The sequence below is a fragment of the Quercus robur genome, chromosome 2 (genome assembly GCF_932294415.1).
Source record: "Quercus robur chromosome 2, dhQueRobu3.1, whole genome shotgun sequence".
Classification (NCBI taxonomy): Eukaryota; Viridiplantae; Streptophyta; class Magnoliopsida; order Fagales; family Fagaceae; genus Quercus; species Quercus robur.
The window spans coordinates 46,284,786-46,304,614 of NC_065535.1; the positions used below are offsets into that span (position 1 = coordinate 46,284,786).

At 34.3% G+C, this 19,829-nt stretch overlaps 1 protein-coding gene across 1 annotated transcript; it reads left to right on the forward strand.

The window, feature by feature from the left end:
* Positions 1–848: 848 nt before the first annotated feature.
* Positions 849–9,517, forward strand: LOC126713779 (uncharacterized). The gene is made up of 2 exons (XM_050413643.1): positions 849–1,769; positions 9,238–9,517. The coding sequence occupies exons 1-2, from the start codon at positions 1,017–1,019 to the stop codon at positions 9,394–9,396; spliced, it is 912 nt and encodes a 303-aa protein (XP_050269600.1). The 5' UTR covers positions 849–1,016; the 3' UTR covers positions 9,397–9,517.
* The last annotated feature ends 10,312 nt before the right edge of the window (positions 9,518–19,829 follow it).

Sequence of the window (19,829 nt, forward strand, 5' to 3'; positions counted from 1 at the left end):
AAAGAAGTGCATACACTTCAACCAAATTCAAAATAACTAAGTTTAACAAAAATAAAATAACATAGTTCAAAAAAAAATATAATATCCTTGGAACTCGTTAAATACTAAGTATCAATATTGAAAAAATTTGAGTAAACAGTAGACTAATCCTGACTATGACCACTATTATCATCTATAGATTCTTTGTTGATGTCCAAATTCATAACATCTTCCACAAGCTCATTCAATTTTATTTGTGCAAGTTCTATGCCAAAAAAAAAAAAAAGTATTAGTAGTTCTAGGGTATGTAAAGTTTCAATTTCCAATTATATCCCTTGTAAATTTTTGTAATTACTCACTTTTCTTTTTAAATTTAAAATATATGTTGGATATAAAAGGTATTTAAAAAATCTAAAATAAAATAAATATTTATTTGTTAAATGAGTTAAACGGGTTGTGTTAAGTGGGTCATTTCGGGTTGACACAAATAAATTGACGTGTCAAACGTGTCTATTGCGGGTTATGCGAGTTGACCCGCTTATGACACGTTTCTTATCGTGTTGCTTTCGAGTCGACCCGTTTATGACCCAAACTCATTAAGGTCCAACCCTAACCCGAAAAAATCCGTGTTGGGTTCGTGTCGTGTTCGCGGGTTGGGTCGAACATTGACACCCCTACTCATAAGCTTGTTTGTGAATAAATTTTTTTGCTTGGGCTCGGTTTGTTTATTAAACAACCCTAAAACTAAGGCTTAAACTTGGTTTATTTATAAAAAAAAAAAACATAAATAAGTTTTTTACGGCCAAAATGGAAGAAATTAAAAAAAGAAAAAGAAAAAAAAAAAGAAAAAAAAGAACAGAAAAGAAAAGAAGCAAAAACGGAAGTGTTCGTAATTAGAGAGATCTGGTGATGAGTGTTGAGTGTTGACCCAAAACAACCACAACCACAACCACCAACACCTCACTTCTCCCCCGAAAACCAGAAATATAACAAACAGAAGATTATTAGTTTCTTAAACAGAAGATCTCCCTTTCGCTATGGACTCTTTGCTAGCTAGCTACGGCTCTTCAGAAGAAGAAGAAGAATCAAAATCATCTCCTTTCCTTTCTCTCCCTAAACCTAAATCTTCCTCTCTCTTTCTATCCCTCCCCCAACCCAAATCCAAATCCCTAAACCCAAACCCAAACCCAAACCCAAATCCAAATCCCAACCAACACCAACATCAACCCAAAAGGGTTGTCCAATTCCGCCCTCCCATAAAATCAACCCACCACGAGGATGAGGAAGACGAAGACGAAGACGAAGAAAAGGAAAGAAATCGGCGAAAGGAATCCGAGTCTTTGGCTGCCGCTGAAGCCCCGTCTGTGAAGTCGTTCTTGTCGAGCATTCCGGCACCCAAGAACTCCATCACTTTGGGCGTTCTTTCGAGCCGTCGAGCCACCATTGAGGTCCCCCAACCCCCTGCCGAATCCTGTTATGCAACAAATTACGAATTGGGTAGTCATCACAATCACAATCACAATCTGAATGTCAATATGGATGATCAATCACAATATGTTAGTAGTGGTGGTGAGAATTTAAGTTATGATGCTATTTATGGGAGTAATTGGGGTGATACTGTGTCGGGGAGCTCGACCTCACAAAGTGCGGTTACTGTGCTGGGGAAGAGAGGGAGAAAAGAGATTCCTACAGAAGAAATAGTTGAGATCAAGCAGGATGAGTTGATGAAGAATCGGCCGAGAGAGGATCAGGTCAAGCTAACTGGAATTGCTTTTGGGCCTTCTTACCAGGTTATAATTCCCAACTGCTGCATTCTTCATTTTTAATTTCATACCGCTCTTTAAATTTTCTGCTTAATTAATCATTATTCCTTGTGGAAGGAATTTTTATGCATTTGAGATTATAACTCAATTGCAACTTTATTAATTTATTTTAATTTTGCTGGAACAATTGAGTTGTATAGGCATGCCACTCTTATTAATGTTCGGAGAAAGAAAATTCTGACAGTTTAATTTTATATTGATTAACAAAAAAAAAAAGAAGAGAGATTGGTAATTAGTTTGAAGGAAGTATCTATGTATGGTATTGGTATATAATGGTGATGCCGTGATGGTTTTTTTTAGTGGTTTTATATTAAATAAATAAATAAAAATCTTTGAATTTTAAACTTAATTCTTCAAATATTTGTTGCTAGCATTGTATATAATTTAGTTGCTTAGTGGTGTGTTATATCATTTATGTTAATTTTATATGAAATCCTTTTATTAGTGGTCATGCAAGCTTCATTAAAAAAAAAGAGAAACCTAGCATAATTTATTTTTTTATACGTTGATAGTTGGGGGTGGGGGGATTTGAACTCTGGATGTCTTTATTGGAAAGACCAAGAGGTGTTGGTTGAGCTACAAGGCTCATGGCACAACTAGGGATGACAATTTTACCCATATCCATTAACTCACCCATGATCCACTTAATTTGGGTAAGTCTTGATCCAACTCAATTAAAAATTTAGGTTAAATGGGTAAAGACCCAATTGGGCTAAATGGTTTAGGTTTTGGTGAAGGAAAACGCTGGAAAATAGTAGGGATTATAGGGTTTCCAAAGGGGACAAGGATTAGTAGGGTTTGGGGATGAAACAAAGGAGAAAAATCAGAATTTGGGCCACTGTTCCAGTGCTGTGAACAATAATCCGTGAACAGTAAATTAAAGAAGAAATAACATTCTAGGTATCACACCTAGACTTCCTAAGCATCACACCTAGGGGGCATTTAGTTTGCTGTGATGTGCCCTTGATGGACATTACGATGATGTGACATTAAAGTTTATGATTTATTTTATTTTTTTCTAACATTACCATAATCTAAAATTACAAAACATATCACATCATCTTCCTAAACAATGTAATGTTCTATTCTTGTATTGAGATTACATTAATGAGATTACAATAATGTAATATTATAGTGTAATGTAACATCATGGCGAACCAAACATCTCCCTAGGGTTCCTTGGCATCACCTTGGAGAGGGTTGCATCACGCAAAATATAAACGAAAGCTTCATAGCTCTTAAATTCTGAAAATATATTATTAATTCCATTAGAAAGCATTACAACTCTTTAAATAGAAGACTTATACATATTCCTAGTTGAAATAGGACTTTATTTAAAAATAAAATACTAATAAGGACTTGGACTTGGACTCCTTGGGCTTTACTATTAAGCCCAAATTAAATAAGTAAACTCAAGTAAAACCAAAAAAGGCCCATTGGACTATTGGCACAGCCCTTTCCTCTTTGTATTTTCTAATATTGGGCAACCAAATGGCATTAAACATGAGTTAGATTCAAGGATTTAGTTTTGGAGGAGCTCCAGCTGTATGAGGAGACTTGTTTATGATCCACTTGTAAAAGAGGATTTTTTTTTTGGTGGGGTGGGGTTGGGGGTGGGGGCTAGGGGGGTTGGTGTGGGGGGAAGGAGGGGGGAGTGAGGAGATTTAAGATTCAAATGCAGGTTTTAATGTTTGGTAGATGTGGATCATATAGGCTATTGAAAGTTGCATGGTTGATCATGGAGCAAACCATTAGTGGTAATATTTCGAGGAAAGAAGTTCATGAAAGAAAGGTTCACAGTTGACACCCGCTTACAAGGTGGAAACTATTAAAATTTCTTGGACAAGTCTTGGAAACCAGTAGTAGACACAGGATTGATGACAGATTTAATGTGCTCTTCCTATAAAACTACTTTTTCTTAAGTGCCTGCAATGTGTGCTACCATATGCTTTCCTCTTTCTTGGGAAACAACTAATTATAGACAGCGAGGTAATGGGTGGAAGTTAGAGGAGGAAGGAGAGGGAGAGGGAGAAGTAGAAGGGAAAGAAAACTGGAGGAAGAAAATCTTGAAACTAAAACTCACATCATTGTCCTCTTTATATATCTACATCTTCTTTTCTTGGTAGGGGTCACTTAAGCTCAATGCATCTTCTTTTACTTCCCGTATGTTGGTTTATAATCATATTATTTATCCATTCAGAGCTGGATTGCATTAAAGTTTGATAACTTATTTCTCTTTTAATTCCAACTTTGAATTAAACTTTCTTATAGTGCTATTGGTGATGCATTTACTCCAATTACGAAGCTTCTGAATTGAGGATAATATTCATGATAAGATTGTATCACCCCATAATAAGATTGTATCAGCCCATAATATGGCTTTATTTCTACTATAAACCCCAATATGGTATACTTTTATTTTGTAACCTCTATATGGTATACATTTTTTATTAGAAGAATTTGAGACTTAGTAGACGTAAACCATAAAAATTCTTGTACTCTCTCTCTCCCCCTTATAAATTTATGTAAGATTTATTTTCATGCCAACACGCTCTAGCTCAAATGGCCCCTCCATCCCTTGTAAAGTGGAGGATGACTTCATGGGCTTAAGAACCATTGGGGTGCCTAACTAACCAATAAAAAAAACCTTGCCCCAACATTGGATTGCATTCACTTCTCATGCTCATTTAATATTGAATATTTCGGTGATATAGTGCTCAAAATCAAAGATTTGCATTACAGATATCATTATCTTTTCTGGAAAAAAGGTTTTAGATGATCTTTTAGGCATAGAAAAGTTAGGTTTAAAACCAAATAGTTAGTAGATGTCCTATCATGGTGAAATCTTTGATACATAAACCAAATAGTTAGTTGATATCCTATCATTGTGAAATCTTTGATACATAATGCGTGCAAGGAGTTAAAGTAACCCACTAATGGGCTGAATAAGATATAATTTCTAAGAATGTTGTTAATAGGTGAAATACAATCTTGTTTTTCCATCTTGTATACACATGCCCCAACAAACATGTAGATAACGATAGAAAAAGTCATGCTTTGGAGACAAATCAGGCATCAATCCAAAGTGTAATCTCAGTACTAAAAGTTTGAGTGAGTAGTTGGAGTTCCACCCCTCAAAAGATGATACTTCAATTAATGCTAGACATGACACAACCACCCATGTTGCCATTCTATTAAATTGCTTTCTCTAAATGGGGTATGGAAGATGCATTACCACCTGGGAGTTGTTGCCTTGGCATCTTCCTTATACCTTGGTCAGGATCATTTTCAGAAAGTATAAAAATGGTAGATCAATAAAAAATTTTCAAAATGATATTCTAGTTTCTGAGATTCAACAACTCCTTTCTTGAGTAATATCACACTGAAGAAAAGTAAATTTAAGTCCTTGGAATAGTCTCCTGGTATGTATATAATGAAAGTAGGCATATACTTCTAGAGACTTGATAGGATGGGAAATAAGGTATGTATAGGAATGATTAGGATGCCTGTATTGGGGACCACCCTTATGGTTATGACTTTGGAAAACAAATGTTGAAGTATGTTCATTCATGTAAGGTATTCTGGTGGTGTGCAGAATGAATTCATCATGTTCTCAAAAATTACTTGATGGTTTTACTCTGGTACTCGTTTGATGGTTTTACTTTGGTGTAGTCATTAATATTGAACCTTAGATGAGAAAATTATGTCTGTAGAGTAATAAATGGAGCAGCATGGTTACATTGCTTTTACAGATATCTTAAAGTTTGGGAGGCAGATTTAACATAGAAATGAATGCTACCTTGTGGTAAACAAGGTTTGGAGTATTTGGGTGGGGATCAGAGAAGATGAGTTGAGAGTTGAGACAACTCTGGAGTTTTTTTAATTATTATTATTATTATTATTATTATTATTTTTGAATAGACAACTCTGGAGTTTTCACTGTTGAGTTGCTTTTTAACTGCATTGGTGAGTAATGGGTGTGGCATCTTTCCCAGTTACATTACTTTGGAGCCTTGGTTCCAAAGTGTCACTCTGATGAAGTCATGGAAACTTTGCAAATTTGCCTATTCAAGAATTATTTTATTGGGTCCTCATGTGAAGTCCGATTGAAGTGAAAGTTGTGTCATTTTAATGGTCTAAGTATGAGTCTTTTAGGGTTAAAACAACTTTTAACTAGATAAAGGCCCGTATGTTACACGGTTTTATCATAATATTATAATATATATATATATATATATATTTTTTTTTATTTGAAAAACAATAATAAAATAAATAATTATTATAAAGAAAGGAATAATGAGTTTTTAATTGCTACGCCACATGGTCCATGCATGCATCATGAATTGAGCTACTGCTTCATATGTATCTAGATCTGTATCTTTGTTTGGAATTTCTACTGATGGTGAAGCCAAATCAAAATATGTGCATGGGGCAATCATCTTTCTAGGAATTCAATAGTGTACAAAACTATATAGAACAAACAATGTTTTTTTAATTATTAATTATTTGTAAATAAAAATATTAATTGTGATAATATTTTTTTATATAATTACTATAATTAACATGTAATTGTGCAAAAATTGTCATTTTGAAATTCGAAGGCTTTTTATTTGATTATATTTAGTTTTTCATCGTACCTGCAAGGTTGCAATAACTCTCCCAAACTACTGACCCTGTACAATGTCTTTTTAACAATTGATCCAATTTTATTTTGAAGACTAGTCTTGATATTAGGTATGTCTTCAGGGTTTTTTCTAGGTATTTCACATCTTTGCAAATTTGCAACAGCATTAGCATCCTGGTTTATTGAAGTATTCATCAAGAAGATTAATTTTACTTGGAAACAAATTTATTGTAAAATAAATGTACACAATTGAAGCATATTGTTACAAATTTATTATGTAAAATAAATGTATGACCATATCGGTTACCTTCAATTGTTCATTGCTTATATGATCTGTTCGCAAAAATAGTGTTTCTTTGTTTGGCTGAATCTACATATCATGATAGTCATAAATTCATAATGGATTTTCAATTTAATCTTGCAAACGATTAACACAACCAAATTAACAGTATGCATATTTGAAAGAAAAATCAAGTGCATGTAGAGTGTAAAAAAATATTTGCCTGTGGTGGTGGTGATGTCTTCCATGTCAAACCACTTCTTGGAGAGGGAGTGAGAAAGATTTTTTTTTTTTTTTTTAAACCAAGAGAGAGACTTCGTTTGAAAATATATATATATATATATATATATATATAATAGCTAAAACATTAATATTTAGAAGACGTATTTGATGCGGATAGTGTTTCAATTGTAATCAAATTATCTTCTCCTTTTTTGTCTTTTGTTTTGTATGCATATTATCCTTTTTGTTTAGGTGTCTTGGTCTTTATCAAATTAGTTTTGTTGGTCCTTGTAATTCATTTTAATTAGAATTCATTTTTAATTAGAAGTTTTTGTAGTCACGCTTTATCTAATTAGTTTTGGAAGTGGTATTTGATGCAGATTAGTATTTCAATTATGATCAGATTCAAGTAGGATATAGTGATATACATAGGGCTTAATATATATATTTTTTTTTTGTTCATTTTAATTAGAATTCATTTTAATTAGAAGTTTTTGTAGTCACAATCTAATTAGTTTTGGAAGTGGTATTTGATGTGAATTAGTATTTCAATTATGATCAGATTCAAGTAGGATATAGTACATAGGGCTTAATATTTAAATTTTTTTGTTATTTTTATCTATAAATTTCTTGCAATTTGGATTGTAATCAAATCTTAAAGTTGCTGCTTTTTGTTATAATACACTACACTTAAAAAATAAGGATGAGATGGATTAGATAAAGAATTTGGATTGTAATCAAATTTAGACTTTTATCAACTTAGAAATTATAGGAGAAGAAAAATTACATATTTTTTAAAAATCTTTAAAAAAAAAAAAAAATTCTGCAATATGGTGAAGCCACTTGGCGCAATCACAGCTTTTAAGCCCAACTTTTATTATATAGTATATGATATGATATGATTTGGGTTTTTATTTTATTAGTTATGGTCAATTTTACATTCAGGGGCAAATCTGTAATTTCCGCAACTCCTGCGAATTAAGGGTATTTTGGTAATTTAGTTGAGTCTAGGATCTTGTAGGGTATTCTAAGTATCTTAGGTCTATTTTCTTTGGGTGCAAGTTAGTATTTATTAGGTTTTTTTTTACTAGTCAAACTAGTAGTCCAATACTACTAGGAGTCTTATTACTACTAAGAGTCCTATTACTACTAATACAAGCAAGAGTCTTAATATATATTGTGTTCAATGTATAGAGTTAATTAATGAAATTGACTGTTTTGAGCAATAGGCACTTTGGTCTTTGTTGGTTCTTTCTCCTTCTCTATTCTCTTTCTTTCTTCATCTTCTTTTTCTAGAGTTTCTGTTCACAGGTGTTCACACAGCCCCTGAACAGCCCTTATTTCTCTCTAATTCTTCTTTCCTAACCCTAAACCCACCAAACCACAACTATACGTAGACAAATCCCTGATTTGTCCTACATCACTCTCATTTTGGTCAATAGTGTTGGATAAGATCTTGACAATGAATACCTCATCTCCAAGCAATGAGCTATTTATAAAAGATACTAGGAGTTTTGGATTATCTATTTCTTGACTGGCAATTTTGTCAAACTTTGGAGTTTCCTTGGTTATGCTTCCTTTAATCAGCTTTCATTATCATGTTATCAGAATATGGAATCATCTAGATGAATAGTTTTTGGAAACTGTTTTCTTTTGCATTTTGAGGTAAACTATGAAAAGGTTAGGAGAATTTTGGAGGGGAGGAGGATTATTTCCTTGTATAGGTGAGTTGGTCCCTGGTCATTCTGCTGGGTTTGATAGCCTGTTTTATGTTTTCTTTTTTAATTTTCTGTGATCTTGTTCTACTTTCCAACATGGGTGCAAAATGTTTAGTGATGCTTTCTCTGAGAAATAATTGTGGCAAGTTGTTCATTTTCAGTGACTGTCCAAAGCATAACTAGAAGCTGTAGTTAAGTTGTTCCTCTAGCTTTATCAATGGGTTGAAGTTGTCAAAATGGCAATATTAGCAGCATTATTGGGAACTGTATAGTGAAAAGCTTTCACTTGTATTTAGTAGTAGCAAAACTGAGCTTCAAAGTATGGATTTTACAAAATAAATAAATAAAATTAAAACTCTGGTTAGCGAGCTAGAATTTTGTCGTGAAGCATGGCGTCAAGTTCATTTGTTGAAAATTGATTCAAGTTCATTTGGTTATAGGATTTATTTTTGTGGTAGACTCTTAATCCTTTTCCCTATAGGATTGTTAAATTGACAGTTTCTGAATTCATATGTGATTATCTTTTCACAGGCTCTTAAATTTATACTCTCTCATTTTATATACTTACCTCATATTATGTTTCTCCTGTAGCCTGTTTCGACCAAGGGGAAGCCTACGAAGCTGCACAAGAGGAAGCATCAAATTGGTTCTTTATTTTATGATATGAAGCAGAAGGAGATGGAACTTACAGAGCGGCGTGCAAAAGGCTTCCTCACGAAAGCTGAAACGCAGGCCAAGTATGGGTGGTGATTTTGGGATGAGTGTCTTGTTGTATTTTATCACTGTACTTCAGTAGAGCAGGATGATACAAAGGATTCCTCTCATCTTGTAGCTATTGTTCCTTTTTAATAATTTATTTCTTGAGAATGTATATCCATATAATCTTCCCCATGCTAATTTGAGAAAATAGTGTCCAGATAGGGGGAAATCCTGGTACTTATGGCGTAACTCAAAAAAGGAAGCTATTTGGAATCACCCTGTTAAACTGAGTAATTAAGTCAATTTAGCCAAGGTTGTCTTTTATAATAAACACTGTTAATGCAACACATGGGGAGAGTGCTACATGTGTGACAAGGTGTGCATTAGGGTGTCACTCGGTTGGGCATATTTTTTGCTGGACACTAATTTCCCGAATATTTATTTACTTAATGATGGTGTTACACAGAGAGCCGGGTGCTGAGATTTACATCTCTCTGCTCATTTTGGTTAGTTTTTCCTGACAATTCAATAATTATAATTAAAAGGAAAGAGAGAGAGATTTGAACTCTAGTTGTCTTTATTAAAAATATCAAGATGTGCCAACCATTGAGGGATAAGATTAGTTTTATATATTGTTGGGTGTACAAAACTTTGACAGCAAGTTTGGCTCATTTGATGGAATGAAGATTAAAGATTTTAATCATCTCTGCATTTCTATTATATGTAAAAGCACTCACATGATTGGGTGTATAATTGGTGTAAAATTTATACATTTTTGCTTAAAAATGACCCACATTAGTGTGTATAATTGTTTGAATTTTCAAGTTTACTATTGTAACTGTATAAATTTCACTAACCTTTTATTTTGTTTTTATTTATTCTTAACGTATTCTGAAGATGGAAGAAGAGAGTAGATGGTGGTTATTGACATGTGTATAGAGAAAGAAAGAAAAAATTAAAATTTTAATAAAATGTAGTGTAAAATAAATATTCTGATGTGAGGTATTTTAAAAAGTGGGTATGTAAAATAGAAAAAATAGGTTCTTATACTAAAATAGACATGAATTTTTACACAAGCTAATGCAAACTCTCTAATAATGTAAGATTAAAATCACATTACCATAAATTATTAATTAGGATCCATTACATGTTCCAATTGGGCCTATTACTAGAGTAAGATCCAAAAAGATCAAAGAAGCACTTAATGGGTTGATTCTAACGCAGAACATTCCAAGCTTGGCCCAAAGGAAGATGAAGGCATAATAAATTTAATCCAAGCTATTGAGGGCTGATCTGGCTTAATTGGATTTGATTTATGGAGCAGATTAATGGCTGATCGATTTTCTAGCTCTATACCAATTAATAGATTTTTTTCTATTCTAAAGTTTCTAATTTTAGACCAAATCTACCTTAATTTTAGGCTTCTACTATTTAGAACGTTTTTTTAGCTATTTTTCTATCTTGGAGCTACTAATTTCAAACCAAATCAACTTTAATTTAGGCTTATATTATTTAGTACGTTTTTTATTTATTTATTTTTATTTCCCTATTTTCAGTCATGTCTTATAAATAGCAAGCACTCATTGTAATAGAGGATGATGGAATAAAAATCTGAAAAACGTGAGTTTTTGCTTGTTCTCTTGGGTCTTCAAGAACTGTAAACTTATCAGGGATTCTTCCTTGTGGCGTTCAAATTTTATACCTTCGGTTCATGATTCAGTTATAATCATTGGGTCGAGGTCTGTTACTTATACCTTTGGTTCACATTTCATTTATAAACGTTGGGTCAGAGTTTCTATCAAAATCTGAATTTTAGCTTTCTTGGGTAAGTATTACAATATTATTTATTGGGTCTTAAAGCATGTCGGTTGAGGTTCGCATCACCATGGAGATCCAAAAATATTTCAAAACTGACCATTTCAGTCCTAAAGTCCAAACGGACTATAATGCTGTTAACTCAAACCTCTCGTCTCATTCTTTGACTATCTTTCTCTTCTCTTTCTTTGACTCAGATTAAAAACAAAACAAAATAAAATATGAAGAATACAAACTTTCTCAGAAAGCAAACAAGGAAAAAATGCTAATCAACAATCAAAACTCATCTTCATTTAATGATGAGGAAAAAACCACAAATCAAGTTCATTACAAGATTTAAACCCAAATCATAAAACCTGTAATCAATAACTGTGACCAAAAAAAAAAAAACTAGCCTTTCAACTCAAAATCCTAATCCAAAACCAAACACAACCAATCAAAACCTCTCTTAGCCCAAATCCCAATAGATCTTCTCAAATTCACAAACATGTCTAACCGTAGCACCAAACAACTTCATTACCAAAACCCTCTCTCTCACCAATGGCTCTCAAGCACAACATCTACATTAGCAAGAGGAAACCTTTGCTCAAACTAGAACAAGCCTATCACCATTGATCCAAAACAAAATCCACAAACCTCCACCTCCGACCCAAAAAAACCCAAACCCTACAACACCGATCCACACCAAAACCCACAAACCATTGCTAACCCACAGCACGACACCGTCACAAAGACAACAAGAGAGAGAAGGGAGGGACTCCAACACTAATCCACACTAAAACCCATGAACCACTACTAACCCACACCACGATGTCGTCGGAAAGACCACGAGAGAGAGAGAGAGAGAAGGGAGGGACTCCAATGCTAATCCACATCGAAACCCATGAACCACTGGTTAACCATACCATGGTGCCACCGCAAAGACCACAAGAGAGAGAAGAGAGGGATGAGAGAGTCAAAGTGAGAAGAGAGGTCAAAGAGTGGAAGAGAAATGGGGGAGTTAGAGAAAGAGAGAAGAAAGGTCTAAGAGTAAGAGAGCGAAAAACTAAAAATAAATGACAGTGTTACAATATGTTTAGACTTAGGGATTTAAATGGTCATTTTTGAAATGTTCTAGACCTCATTGGCATTAGCCCAAACCTTAGGGATAGTTAGTGAAATTTACCCTATTAATTAATCCCGAACATGTAATGTGACGCATGGTAAAAAATTTCATATACCATTAGCTTACCAGGCTCCTCAATTACAACTAATGTAATGCTTAAATAATAAATTTATAAGTATATTAAGTTTTCCAAGTTTGATAAGATGATGGTAAGTTTACTCATGTAACTAAAATAATTGTTAGTGTCATTCCCCATGTAAACAAAATTAGCAAATGGCAGTCTTGGTTCAAAACCCACCTTAAATGTTATTTATGCCCATTTTCAAGAAAATCCCATAAGCCCAATACAAGCCAAACCCAACCTCTTCTTGGGCTAATTGTAGACACCTCATTTTATACCCCTTATAACTCGAGCCCGCGTTCCCCAATGACTACATCACTTGAAGACCCATGGTTGGTTCAGGGCCCAATCTAGTAAATTTTTAGCTCAAAGGATGTTTTGGTGAAAGAAAAACCTGCAAGAACCTTAAGTATGCTCGCGCATGTTGTAAGCATGCGTATGCATACTTCAATCATGCGTATGCATACTTCGAGTATGCGCATGTATGTAGGATTTTAGAACACCTATATGGAAAGTTTTTGATATAAAATCGTATAGAGTGAATCCCACATCGGCTGGGAGCCGGCCTACACCCTTCTATGATCACTATAAAAGACTCTAAAGGCTCTTTTTCCAAAAAAGCCAAATTCATTAGAAAATAGTGAATCAAAGATGAAGTTTTTTTACTCTAAATCATCCTCAAGTTAAAGTTTACTTGGTTGGGACCTATTATGTTCTTGACCTTCGAGTTTTAAGCTTACTAACCTTCTGGTTTTGTCTTGATTAGATTGATTGAGGGGAATGGTCAAATTAAAGCTCAAAGGAGTTCTTGTGTTTAAGGTAAGGGTCTAACCTTGTCTCTTTAATTTTGTTTTTTAGTGCTTGTTTAATGCTTTATTTATGGATTTGATATCTCTATGTTAGTTAGGGTTTTATAGATTTCGTATTAGAAGCATGCTAGGCTTTGTTTGATTTTTGTTTTACTGCTTGCTTTAGAACTACGCTTCTGGGCAAGTATGTGTGTGCATGCCTCATGCATGCATATGCATACTTAATATATGCGCATGCATGCTTATGCCCAAAAACCTAGATTTTGGATTTTTCATTATTTTATCTATTTTGTTTAGTTTTAATTACATGTTTAGGTTCTGTTTAGTTAGTTTTCACCTATTTAGCCTTAAGGTTAGTAGAATAACATGTTTCATATGTTTTGATTTTTGGATATATAATTAGGGTTTATGTCTTGGATGAGTAACACGAACATGCATAGGAACATGAGCATGCATTAATGCATAGATGTTGTGGTGCAGTAAGGTAAATAATAGTAAGCCATGCATATGGGCATGAGCATGCATCTCCAAAAATGGTGATTGTTTTTCTTTGAATAAATGCCATGATGTTATGCTAGAATGTGTGAATGTGCTTGATTCTTATTGTTCATGATTTACTGCCTTATTGATTTTGTTGTCATATGATGTTTTCTGCCCTTTGGTATGTATGAAGCATGGTTTGTTAGATGAATGTTATGATGTGCGCCTTGAGTATAATATGAATGATGTGCCATTTTGTGTGTTAGATGCGTGTTAGGATGAGTTCAATATGTGTGTGTGTGTGTGTGTGTGTAGAATGAACCTATTAAAGGGCCCTTGGATGGAATTAGGATTTGGAACACAATGAGTGAAGGCTAATCCATGGGTCGGGTGGTGTTAGGTGCCTAACACCTTCCCATTCCCATACCTAAACTCTGGACACATGCTCTGGTAAGATCAGTCTTTCACATAAGGATGCTATACATATGGTTCCTAAACCTAATCTAGGTGGCGACTCCATTTTGACCCTCTGTCCGGTCCACTCAGCCAAGGCATACTTCCTATGAGAAACATTGTCACGGGCACTTGTGCCCACACCAATGTGTTCCATCTCCTAAATCTAACAAGGGACTTTGCCATGCTTGGAGATGAATGGGAATTTGGAGACTTCATTTGGGCCAAGACTTTCCGAAGTTCATCCCACCAACTCACAATTTATGTCATTGCCTATGATGGGCTTTGAGTACATTAAAGGTTTGCCCACCAATCCATATGGGGTCCATTTAGGCCCTAGGTTGGAGCATGACCCACCTAGTTGTGAGTGACCTATTGATCTGTCCTTTTAGCTTTAAAGAGCTTACCCACACATAAAGAGATCCTAAATCCTATCAAAAGAGGGTATCAATTTTATATCTCTTGTTTGTTCGACCATATATCTTGTGATCACCTAATTCTAAAGGACAAATAAAGATTAAAATTGGAAATATGAACTAAAAGTTATGGCATACCCTAAGATTTTGGGATGAAAAGAAAATAAGTATCTCATATATAAGAGGTTTATCCCAAAGTCCAAAGGTATATCTTAACTTGAAAGGTTCATGGGACCATAACCCATTTGAAAAAGAAAGTCTTGGGCCTAAGGTAAAAAATACACTATGAGCCTAGCATCCAAAGATCCTACAAAGTCACTGAACCACTCTAGTCTTGGCCTCCTTGTTGTATGTAAAGGATAAGATAATGTGAGACTCATGAATGAATGAATGAGAAGTGAAAATCCCAAAAGTGATGAATATTATAGGCCCAGATTTGAGAATAAAGGTTGAAAATCTATAAGCCCATGCTAATAAAGGCCTATGAGTGTAAGATGAAAGTATGTTGTAAATGGACCAAGCCCTATGAAACTAGGGGCAAGGCCCATGAGAGGAAAGGGAGTGATCCTGTAATTGGGATACATTAAAATGAACTTAAAGATTTTCTAAGGACATCTAAATAAAAGAAGCTTTTACTTTGGGACATGTACTTATAAAAAGATTTCTTTTTAGTCACAATTGCACCACCAAGACAAAGTAAGCCCGTCCCTACCTTAATTTAGGTGTAACAAGTTGGTAGTGAAGGAAGATGATAGACAAATATTGACATTGCACCTCAAGAAGAAATGTCTACATCAACTGACATCACACATGCCGAGAAGATAGCTAAAATGATGAATGATAAAAATAAGGTGCTCAAGGGAATGGGGACTTGCCTCACTCGAATAGAGGGGTTTAAGAGCCCTATGAGAGAAGAAGAAGAGGAAGAGATGGAAGATTGGGATTAGAAAGACAAAGCCAAATATGAGAAGAATAAGAAGTTTGAAAAACTCACATAGATACCCTTGCCAAGAAGGGAAAAAAGAAAAAAGAAAAAAGGAGAAGATGCAATTAGCCTTTCAAAAGGCACAAGGGATGGACGATTGTCTCTACAATATGGGTAGCTTGGGATCCAAAGTTCCTATCCCATTGCCTTTGTAGACACTCAATTTTGCACCCATAATTTAATCAAGGAAGATGGCTAGAATGACCATTCATATACCCAAAATTCATGATTGCATTACATGCATTAATTCATTCATTGCATATCATAAAAATGATCTTGAGATTCTCACAATCATGATGGTGTACCTGATTTCCAAATCGAACCGTTGGATTGAAAGATATTGCATGATCAAAGTTTACACAGTATGCATGCATTTTGTTTTGGTGGAACCAACCACACATGATTAATTTAAATTAATTCTGATTGTCTAGACAATTAAAATTAATTAAATAATTTTATGATTGGTTGTTAGTTAGTGTCAAAAATAGGCTTGCATTCATGGGAATAAAATAGGATAATCAGATAACAACAAAATTGTGGATAATCAAGAATTTTTGGAGTATTTATCTACAAGATAATCATTGCTGAAAAGACCTGAATTATCAAAAAAAGAGTTTAATTTTTAGAATGTGGATTAAAAACGCACTTAAGTGCAAGTCTCGACTCAAAAAACCTCAAAAAAGGAGTCCAAAATGGACTGGAATTCAAACACGAGTTTGGCACCCAAAAGTGCCAATTGGCACAAACACGGGCCACAGCCCAAGGGCACTTGGATTGAGATAAAACTCATCCTTTTCGATTTTTTAGAGATAAGGACGTGTCCCAGTTAGTATTCTGATCATTTAGCACACTTTTTTACGCTCTCTGACTCCCCTCTCTTTGACTCTCCGCTTCTTCTATTTTCCCTCTTACGTTAAAGACATTCTGGAGGCTTTAACCTTAGGAATTTATTTCTTGTAAGCAAAATACTTTAGGTTTCAAAGAGAATTGAATAAATCTCTTTGACCCCTAAAATTTTCCTTCACTATTAAGAAGAGCACGCTCATGCAAGAGGTATTTTTTCTTTTCTTTTTGTCCTTTTATTTATTTATTTTAATTCTACTTAATGATGCATGAATAGCTTTTAGGATGATTTTATTATTTTTAATTTCTGATGTTGTTGCCATGTGTTGTTTAAATCTTTCTTAAAGCATGTTCTTAGTATATTTTTGTTGTTATGATTTCTTTTTTGAGTCTCAAAAATCTACCAATTAACAAAGATTTATTTTAAAAACTAAAACTGATTTGAATTTTTTAGATTTGATTTTTTTCAAAACTCAAAACAAATCTGCATTTTCATTAAATACAAATATGATTTTTTTAAAAACTCAATACAAATTTGTATTTTCATTAAATACAGATCTAATTGTTTTTAACACACAAAACTGATGTGTATTTTCATTAAATACAGATCTGATTTTTTTAAAGAGAATTTTCTTTGTCACAAAATAGTAGATTTTTTAAATTTAAGAGAAGAAGTCAAAAGTTGAGACCGTTTTTTGTTTGATGCATGTAACATAGATTTGTTTCATGATTGTAGTTCCTCTTCTAAAAAAGAATTTTTTTTCTTATTTTATTCATAAAAAATAGATCTGTTTTTTTTTTTTTTCAAAACTCAAAACAGATTTGTATTTTCATTAAATACAGATCTAATTGTTTTTACACACCAAAACTGATTTGTATTTTCATTAAATACATATCTGATTTTTTTAACACACAAAGCTGATCTGTATTTTCATTAAATACATGTTTGATTTTTTTAAGAGAATTTTCTCTGTCAACAAAATAGCAAAATTTTGAAATTTAAGAGAAAAAGTCAAAAGTTGAGATGATTTTTTGTTTGATGCATGTAACATAGATTTGCTTCATGAGTGTAGTTCCTCTTCTAAAAAATGCCACTGGGTAGGCTCAACTTCCCTGCCACTAATAATGCCACTGAATATGAAGCTTGCATTATGGGGTTGCGAGCAGCCCTAGGTCTTGGAGTAAAAGAGTTGGAAGTATATGGTGATTCAGCCTTGATAATTTCTCAGATTCAAAATAGATGGAAGATCAAGGAAGAGAGGTTGATGCCTTATTATGAATGCCTTCAGAAGTGGGCCTCGAAATTCAGCAAGATCTAGTACCAATATGTGCCAAGGATGCAGAATCAGATTGCAGATGCTTTAGCAACAATGGCCTCCATGATGGATGGACCTAAGGAAAATGAAGCTAGACCCATAGTGGTGGAACAAAAAGAGGAGCCAGCTTATTGCATGACAATAGAAGAAGATAAGGGAAAGAATGGGGAAGGTGAATGGTATTCAGACATCTTACAATACCTCAAAGATGGGACATACCCACCATCTGCAGATAAGAATGACCAATTGACCATTAGAGGGTTGTCCACTAATTATATTATTTGTGGGGCGAGGCTTTACAGAAGATCATATGATGGAATTCATCTCCTTTGTGTGACCACCAAGGAAGCACAACAAATAATTGAAGAGGTTCATGAGTCAAGCTATAGGCCACACATGAATGCACACATGCTATCACAGAAGATAATGAGGCAAGGGTATTACTAGACTACTATGGAAGCCGACTGTGCAGCGCATGTCCGAAAGTGACATCAGTGCCAAGTCCATGGAGATTTGAAGCACATGCAACCTATGCCATTACATACCATGGCTTCACCCTGGCCGTTTTCTACGTGGGGAATAGATTTTATTGGGAAGATTCACCCAAAAGCATCCAATGGCCATGAATTCATACTTGTTGCTATAGACTATTTCACTAAATGGGTGGACCTAATGGCCAAGAATTCATACTTGTTGCTATAGACTATTTCACTAAATGGGTGGAAGCTGCCTCATACAAGGTTTTGAATTCAAAGAAAGTTGCTCAATTCATTCAGAGCAATTTCATTTGCAGATATGGGGTACCACATGAAATTATCTCTGACAATGAGCTACATTTCAAGGGAGAAATAGAGAAGCTGTTACGACAGTTCAACATTCAGCACCACAAATCCTCACCTTACCATCCTCAGACTAATGGGGCAATTGATGCTACAAACAAGAATATAGGGTGGATCTTGAAGAAAAGCACGAAGAACTACAAGGACTGGCACCTATAATTACCCTATGCACTTTAGGGGTATAGAACATCAATTCGATCTTCCATAGGAGCCATCCCTTATTCATTGGTGTATGAGATGGAAGCAGTCCTTCCGTTTGAAATGGGTGTCTATTCACTAAGGAAAGTACTAGAAAGTGAAATTCCTGAAGTTGATTGGTTGCAAAGTAGATATAACCAGTTATGCATGATGGATGAGAAAAGACTAAAGGCGTTGTACCACATTCAGGGTTATCAAAGGAGGCTCAGGAAAGCTTTTGACAAAAAAGTAAGAACTAGAGATTTGAAATTGGGGGATTTAGTGCTGAAAGAGATCTAAGCCACAATTCACGATGCAAGCAGGAAGTTCAAGCAAAATTGGGCAGGCCTATATATTATCAAACAGATAAACTCTGGAGAAGCAGTGAGGTTGATGGGCTTAGATGCAAATCCTTTCACTGAGCTGACCAACATGGATCAATTAAATAAATACCACATCTGAGGTGGTAGTCGCAAAGCACCATGTCTGAAATGGTTGTAAATTATGTTATTTCCCTTCCTAGGTTTGAAGAAAAAAAAGAAAAAAGAAAAAAGAGTGAGAGAGCCTGCTAGGTTGAAAACCCGAAAGGACGGCCTAGGAAAAAATTAAGGCAAATAAAAAAAGAACTACGTGATGACCTGATCCTTCTGCAAAAGGGGTACGTTGGCGACCATGCATTGGTCTGGTCACAATATCCCTAAACCCATCATTTACCCATTAAGCAAAAAATTTTATTTTCTCAAAACTCAACCATACCATTAAATCATACCATTGCCAAAAAAAATAAAACAAACAAACAAACAAATAAACCCTAAAAACCTAAACCTTAAACAGAATTCTTAACCTGCAAGTCCTAAATAATTCCTAAACATAAGAGTTTCACATCAAATTTTAAAATAAACATGTTCAAAGCCAAAAATAAGGTCATTTTATCTTCAGTCTTTTTTCTTTTTGTTGATCATTGATTTCTTCTGTGCTAGGTACCTTGTCATCTTTTTCCCTCCTTTTAAATTCATAGTTGTCATCATCATGCCTTTCCTGATTGTCTCTAAGAAACTGTTTTCTCATAGCAACCATGTCAGCCTCCCTGTCAGCAATTTTGTCCACCAACCAATTAGAGTATTC